At 40.5% G+C, this 7,896-nt stretch overlaps 1 protein-coding gene across 1 annotated transcript; it reads left to right on the top strand.

The window, feature by feature from the left end:
- Nucleotides 1-4,225: 4,225 nt before the first annotated feature.
- LOC117455752 (kelch-like protein 10) lies at nucleotides 4,226-7,567 on the top strand. The gene is made up of 5 exons (XM_034095304.2): nucleotides 4,226-4,449; nucleotides 4,688-5,171; nucleotides 5,288-5,899; nucleotides 6,820-6,969; nucleotides 7,154-7,567. Exons 1-5 carry the CDS (start codon nucleotides 4,325-4,327, stop codon nucleotides 7,523-7,525), a joined length of 1,743 nt encoding a protein of 580 aa, XP_033951195.1. The 5' UTR covers nucleotides 4,226-4,324; the 3' UTR covers nucleotides 7,526-7,567.
- The last annotated feature ends 329 nt before the right edge of the window (nucleotides 7,568-7,896 follow it).

Genomic DNA, 7,896 nt, shown 5'->3' with positions numbered 1-7,896 from the left:
TCATCAATTTCACAATTCCAACTCTCCGTTCTTACCTGCAAAGAGCAAAAATATGTATCTTATTATCACAGTTCGACACACACACACGCACGCACACACACACACACACACACACACACACACACACACACACACACACACACACACACACACACACACACACACACACACACACACACACACACACACACACACACACACACACACACACACACACACACACACACACACACACACACACACACACACACACACACACACACACACACACACACACACAAACACACACACACACACACACACACACACACACCCACACACACACACAGTGATAGTCCTAATGTAATTAAAAATGATATGGAAAAACAGGATTTTACTCAGCTGTGTCAGCTGAGGCTCCAGGGGATGTGGCAGCAGTTTCCTGCTTCCCTCCGTCGCTTCCTAAAAAATCCATTCCAGCAGCAGCAGAGTTTCTTTCTCCTCCTCGTGTCCTCTCTCTTTCGCCCTCTCACACTCTCTTCTCTCTCCCTTAATCCACATCCATCATTTACTCCTTCAAGACAGTCCGGGGGAAAACAAATCAGACAGATAGAGCGGCAGTTTTCGCCATTGATCTCAAAAGCAACAGTGCAACTGGATTCTGTTTACGGCGATCATGTGTATTGAACATGGCACTGAAAAACATCTTTGCCTAAGGGAAAATGCCCGTGGACCTTGTGGTTTTTTATCCTAAAGCTAGCAAGTCTATAAAAGTAGAGTACTATAGTTCAGGCTTTTAAATGTGTTTGCAAACAGGAAAAGAAACTACTGAACTTCTGAATGGTTTGATCCAATTAATCATTGCACTTCGATAATATTGTCAGAAGGATTGGAGTAGTAGGACCAGAGATATCCTCTTACGTCACACTTTCTTCTACTATGCCAAAACCTGGCATACCCACAATGCAACATTACAGTTGAGAAACGTATCAGTTTGACTGTGATTTATAACAACACTTTATTGAATGGCTTTACTGCATGGCTGTTGTAAAGTTATTGTCCATCCACGTGATTACATTGTTCTCTTCTTCTGCTGCCAAATGCTTATCTCCACACCCCCGACTGCTGCTCTTTGCATAGCAGTAGTGGATGGAACAGGCATTATTTCTCATTTTCTTTTTTCAACTTTAATGGAATACTTTTTTTCTGTCGCTGTGGTTTATAATGTTGCTGGTTAACAGTTACTAACAAAACACTTGATATAAACAATCATACAAATATGTGTTAAAATGCTTGTTTCTATTTCAGTCTGACTTTTTTGCAGACGGACTAATAATCAAATTCTACTGCAGGCTGTTTCTTGAACAAAGGTCAGAGGTCACAAGAGCTTTCTTGTTATTCTGTGTCCAAGTGTTTGTGACAGGCAGAAGAGGTCATACCGAGGTAGAAATATTGGCTGAGAGTTTGCATCACACCTAGTGCTGCGTACCGGTACGCCGAACCGGTACTGGACTTGTAAAAAGTTTCGGTTCAAGTCCGGTTAAAACCGGAACGTCGGGAACCGGCACTTGGACTCGCAAAAAAACTACCACTTAGGCCTACGTATATTCTGGTGTCTGTGGTTATTTAAACATTCCCTGATAAACGTTATTCAGCGTCAATAAATGAGTGCTAATCCCAGTGTGATCAGTGTACAACATCACATGTCATTTCACCTTCGATTCACAGTTTGAAAACGTAGCATTTCGCCACATGCTAATGATAACCGGAAGTGAAGAATTTTCAGAATAAAAGTATTAAGTTAATAGTGTGAACTTCCGGTTTTTTCAGAATAAAACTGATTTAAATTAAATAGTGTATTTAATTCAAAATTACGCCATATCAACATTGATTTTAATGTCTAACAGTATGTATGTACATCACTATGTATGTAGTATGTACTGTATAATGTACACATGTAGAGTTGTAGAAAATACATGGTGTACAGACAGTACAGTACACTCTGACTGTACAGTCACTACAGTGTAGCCTATACTGTATAGTAGGTGTGTAACAGTGTAATGCGTATAGTCTACTCTACACTCTACCTTTCAGCAACGTTTTAGGGATTTAGGCTCAGTCAGCTCAGGGACTGTTTGGTTACTTTAGTTCGGTAAATGAAATAAATGTTTGAACTTTGTAGTAGTTCGCACTGTAGTTGCTGTCATAAGTCATTTGTAGACTAAGTGGCAAAAAGTTTTTTTTTTACATTTGTACTTTTTAGAGAAATGTAGACACAAGTTGGAAGGGAGCACAATAAACCTGACGAGTTTGAATTTGAGTTGATTATGAGTTCATTTTCAATTGATAATTAGCTCACAATAAGTTCACTTTAGTCACACAACTTGACACAAGCCATGGGTTCTGAACCTGAACCTCTGGACTTGAGTCCGGACCTGAACCTGAATGTGAGTCCAGGTACGCAGCACTAATCACACCACGTACAAACAAGGAGTCTGTAACATTTTATTCATTTCATTTAAACACACATTTATACTTCAGCAGTGCAGAAGGTAATAATAAAAAAAGTCAGCGGGGGATAATTTATGAATCAGTAGGATGTAGTAACGGCAGTTAGATTCACAGACTTGACGTGGATGAGCAATAGACTTTTTACTATTTGAATAAATTGCAACTGACAAGCGTAATTTATTTTTTTCTACATGCATTTATTAAGTTATTGTAGAGGCAATTTAGATCCCGATGAAGTCCACATTCTTTCAAAGAAGACACACACACTCCCACTCACACACACCCAGTGATATCTATTGGCTACATCTTCATTAGTGTCCAGTCATATCTCTGTTCTTATCACACGTTGGGACTCCAGTTGCTTTGTTTCTCCCTCATGCATGTTAAAATCTCTGAGTATTAACACTGTCTGGCATATAATGACTGATAGATGCTCAGAGGATTGTTTAATTATATTTCCAGTTAATCATGGCTATGCTTGCTTAACCTCACACAGGAAACATTTTCCGAGAAGATGGAGAAATGGAGAGCCCCGATTGACAAATAAGACTCAATTTCCATTTTATTGCAATAAGTGAAATGTATGGCAACAATTTTTCCCGACTGATGCTGAGTTTGAAGGCACATCGCTCAGGCACTAAACGGAAGATGGTCTATGTAAATATTACCTTTCAAAGAACTGAAAAACAAACAGAAAAACCTTTTCATATGTAAACATTTTTGTTAATACAATGTTAAAGTAAAAATAATAATAAATACAATTCATTTGAATTGCCATAGTCTACTGCCAATCCCAGTTTCTTTATATTTTGGGCAATTTTCTTAGCCTAATGAACATTACATTAGTGTACATGTCACTTGTAAGACGCTTTTATCCAAAGCGACTTACACACTCAATACTGTGGGCAATCTCCACAGGAGCAATTTGGGGTGAAGTGTCTCAGGGACACAACAACATGCTGACTGCAGTGGGGTTCCAATGCTCTCTCCTACTGTTCACTGCCGCACACATTTCTTATTTATCTCAGTAGAAAGTCGCGAACTGAGCTCAGATTTCTCTTGGATGGGGTCTTTACTCACTCAACCAGAGGCTAACTAGCTAATTAAATCTCAGGCTACCTGCTGTGTTTGCCCTTGAGGAAGCAACGCTTTAGTACCAGGGAATGAGAGCAGATTTTAGGTTACTTCCTGAATGTATAGCACTGCAAGCTAAAATCTCGATATAAACATATTAACACTTCTCTGAAAGTTTTAGCAAAACATTATCATGGATTTCAATGTAGAGTATGAGTCAGATCTGTTGTAGTAAGTAGTAAAATTGCTGGGTTGCTTATTTAACTGGTGGACCTCTGTAAGACAAACTGGGTGGTGATTTATATAAAAGGCCATTTCACACATGTTGACCTCTATAATCTGTACAAAATGAGCATTGCCATGGTTATTTGGTTAATTCAAAAATAAATATGGTGATTATTGTTATGTTCATTTATATTTCTCTTGCAAAATCAGTATTGTTTAGGATAAATGTGAAACGTATCCACACAATTTTATAACAACAAATAATGCTTATGTTCATGCTTTTTTGTACATCTAATGGTCTACCGCTTAAGTTCATTGCTTTTCATGAGTTCAAATGATGGAATGGAGATATTGAGTTCTGGAATGGAACCCTGGTTCTAGAGATCTAGAACCCCAACACAGAGGGAGTGTTCTCAGTCCCATTCCTGACTGAACTCACTCATTCAATCTCAAGAGACAAACAAGTCAACAACCAACAGACTGAGAAGAACCTCTTTTAAATAACAAATTCAAAGTGACTGACAGAAGCGGGGCGATGTCAAGCTCAGTGTTTAATGATCTCCGCCAAGAGGGAGACTTTTGCGATGCAGTCATCAGAGTCAAGGATGTCGAATTTCAAATTCACAAAGTCATCCTGTGTAAATGCAGCAAGTACTTCCTGTAAGTAAAACAATGAAAGCAAATTGATAACAGTTTATGATCCACGTGTAAGGGGCACAGTAATCACATGCAATTAGTAACTCTTGGATTCATGGAGCATTTCTGATTAGACAAATTCGACATAGGAGAGATATCTGATTGACCAATACCGATTCTGAGTAATCAATCCAAAAAATACATTTTAACGATTTCTATTAACAAAAACTGTCTATTTTGAATCCCCCCCTCCATCCTTCAGAGCTTTCTTCACACGCTGGTCAGCTCCAGGTCAGCAGGTCTTCAATATAGGTGGCCTGTCTGCGGACATGATGGCGCTTATCATTGAGTTTGCATACACTGGCAATGTTCATGTGACTGGGGACAATGTGGAGGAGCTCCTGCTTGCAGCGGATCAGCTCGATGTCCCAGGCATCGTGCAAAATTGTTGCGACTTCATGGAGGAGCAGCTCTCCGTAAAGAACTGCATTGGCATCCATCGGTTTACCAAAGCCATCAACTGCTCCCGACTGAAACACAAGGCCTTCAGCTATGTCCTTGCTCACTTTGAGGAGGTTGTTTTCTCCGAAGAGTTCCAGCAGCTTTCTGTGGAAAATATCATTGAGATCATTGGTGGAGACGAACTCAACGTGAAAGAAGAGAGCACTGTGTTTGAGGCCATCATTCTCTGGATTGCCTATTCACCGGAAGAGCGTAAAGGGCACTTCGCTACACTCTTTTCCAAGGTATGATACATTTCTTTCACTACATGTTGTTTAAATTAACATCTTCAGCAACAGGGAAACAGAGGCCAGGTCTATTAAGTTCAAATAAAATATTCTGTCCTGTTTTCCCTGAGCAGGTCCGGCTGGCCTTGATGAGTGAGGACTATTTAAAGAGCAATGTGAGGTCTAATGAGCTGGTGAAAAACAACATTGAGTGCAAGCTCATGGTTAGAAAAGCCCTTGATATCATCACTTGCATCAGACCAAACTATAGTTCTGTCCTCTGCAACCATCTCGCCCGTCCTCGCCTGCCTAACGCCGTCCTGCTGGCCATCGGAGGCTGGAGTGGTGGGGATCCAACTAACGGCATCGAGGCGTACGACATCCGCACAGACAGCTGGGTGAACGTGTCAAACGGTCACGAGCGTCCCCGAGCCTATCACGGCACTGCCTTCCTCAACGGGGATATCTACTGTGTTGGTGGCTTTGACAGGTTGGAGTATTTCAACAGTGTTCGCAGGTATGACCCGAACACACACACCTGGCACGAGGTGGCATCGATGTACTACCACCGCTGCTATGTGAGCGTCACCGTGCTGAACGGATGCATCTATGCCATGGGAGGTTATGACGGACATACACGACTCAGCACAGCAGAGCGTTACATGCCCGAGACCAACCAGTGGAGTCTGATTGCACCCATGAGCGAGCAAAGGAGCGACGCGAGCTGCACAACACTCCATGACAAGGTTGGTGAAGTCAAAGAGCAGCTGGGATTACCTTAACAGAGTAACAGAAAGTCATATTGCCTGTTTGAAAAAAGAGTGTAATGATTATTGTAAAGAAAACCAAACTCTAAGATATTAGCAAAGGTCCACAAGTAGCCTACTGCTTGACCTTTTGCAGTTATATTGAGATAAGTGAAATAATTGGCTAGAGGATGGTGGCAGAGTAGAGGTCTTAAGCAACTGGAAGAATATATGATTGTATATGCTTGGAAGTGATTAGAGATGTGCATGGCAGTATTAAATACTGACGTTAATTGTGTGAGGTTGTTGTAAGCAGGAAGATCAACAGGTTGAACATTTATAAACAAGTTATTATGTTTTTGGACCTAGTTGTCATTTCTCACATTGATGGATTTATTTAAAGTTTGAAAGCATACTGTGTAAAGCTTGTCCATCGCTCTAAAATAACAACTTAAATACATATTGGCATGCTTATATTATATTATACTACTTTTAAATCCAGGCTGAATACTTTTCTTTTTGTCGCTGCTTTTAATTGAACTATTCATATCTTAAACTGCACGGTAACTTTTATCCATGTATTTTTCCTTTTAATGTTTATTTTATTAGCTTTTCTTTTTTAATGCTTACTGTCTTTCATTTTTTGTAAAGCACTTTGAATTGCCTTGTGTTGAAAAGTGCTATATAAATAAACTTTCCTTGCCTATATTCACTGTTAAACGCTGAATGAAATTTGATTTTTTTGAGCTAACACCTACAATATTGTTGTTAAACCTTTTAACAAGGTTCCAATTCATTTACAAAATCTTTTTTTCTTTGCCCAAAAAAAGTGTTTCATACAACATACACACAAACAAATGAATAACAGTTGCAGCCAAGAAAAGTCCACATTTTACTGAAACATCTCCTGTTCTCACCAGGTTTACATTTGTGGAGGTTTCAATGGAAGCGTGTGCCTGCAAACAGCTGAATCTTACTGCCCAGAGACCAACCAGTGGACAGCGATCGCACTCATGAACTGCCGCCGCAGTGGCGTTGGGATCATTGCACATGCAGACCATATCTTTGCAGTAAGTACATTGAACACTGATGATGCTCAAATAATAATATAAGTTTTGGTCAGCATTCTTTTTTTTAGACTCAGAAAAACCTTTGAGGGCCGGTGTTTTTTACTCTCTCAAGTGTGTTGAGAGGCTGGCTCCGATCTCCATTTAAAAAAATCTAACCATGATTTCTCTGCTTTTCCCCCCAAAGGTCGGTGGCTTTGACGGCACCACCCGTCTGCGCAGTGCTGAGGCTTACGACTCCCGGAGAAACACCTGGCACGAACTGTCCTCCATGTTGTCTCCCCGAAGCAACTTTGGCATCGAAGTGCTCGAAGGTCGTATCTTTGTTGTTGGTGGCTTCAACGGCTTCAACACCTCCTATGACGTTGAATACTACAACTCAATAACGGATGAGTGGTGCAAAGCCTGTGATATGGAGATATTCCGCAGCGCCCTGAGCTGCTGTGTGGTGTCCGGAATCCCCAACATGGCTGAGTACGCTTTGCCTCGTGACGCACTGCCACTTTTACATGTGGTCGACGAGTCTATGGAGGTTTCAGAGTTGGATGAATCTGTCTAAAAGTGCCTTGCTTCACCATGAAATAAATGTCCTTGAGCATTATACTGTTGCTACTCCATTTACTGTACTCCCTGAACTTCTTAGTTTGTGGGAACTTGTACATTTTGTGCTAGTGAAGAGGGTGCTGTGTCTAACCTGCAGAGACATGGTTTGATGTAGAGTAAACCATGCATTAATAATCCCTACATTTGATTAAATATTCTGCACTGTTCTGTCCCCCATAGCATCAAGGACCATTCAGGAGGCACATTTTTTAAGGTGTACAAGTATTCATTTTCTGAGGTAACCAAAACTTAAATATTAAACAGTTGACTGTTATATGGAAAATAAGGATTTTGTATCTACTTCCCCCGCCAAAGAGGTTTTTATAT

Source organism: Pseudochaenichthys georgianus, chromosome 12 (assembly GCF_902827115.2).
Source record: "Pseudochaenichthys georgianus chromosome 12, fPseGeo1.2, whole genome shotgun sequence".
NCBI lineage: Eukaryota > Metazoa > Chordata > Actinopteri > Perciformes > Channichthyidae > Pseudochaenichthys > Pseudochaenichthys georgianus.
Note: the sequence above shows the minus strand (reverse complement) of the source record. Positions and strands in the feature narration are given on the sequence as shown.

Coding starts and splice junctions, on each gene's coding strand:
- LOC117455752 (XM_034095304.2), top strand. CDS start 4,325: ATGTCAAGCTCAGTGTTTAATGATCTCCGCCAAGAGGGAGACTTTTGC. Junction 4,450..4,687: donor AAATGCAGCAAGTACTTCCT/GTAAGTAAAACA, acceptor TCCATCCTTCAG/AGCTTTCTTCACACGCTGGT. Junction 5,172..5,287: donor TCGCTACACTCTTTTCCAAG/GTATGATACATT, acceptor TTCCCTGAGCAG/GTCCGGCTGGCCTTGATGAG.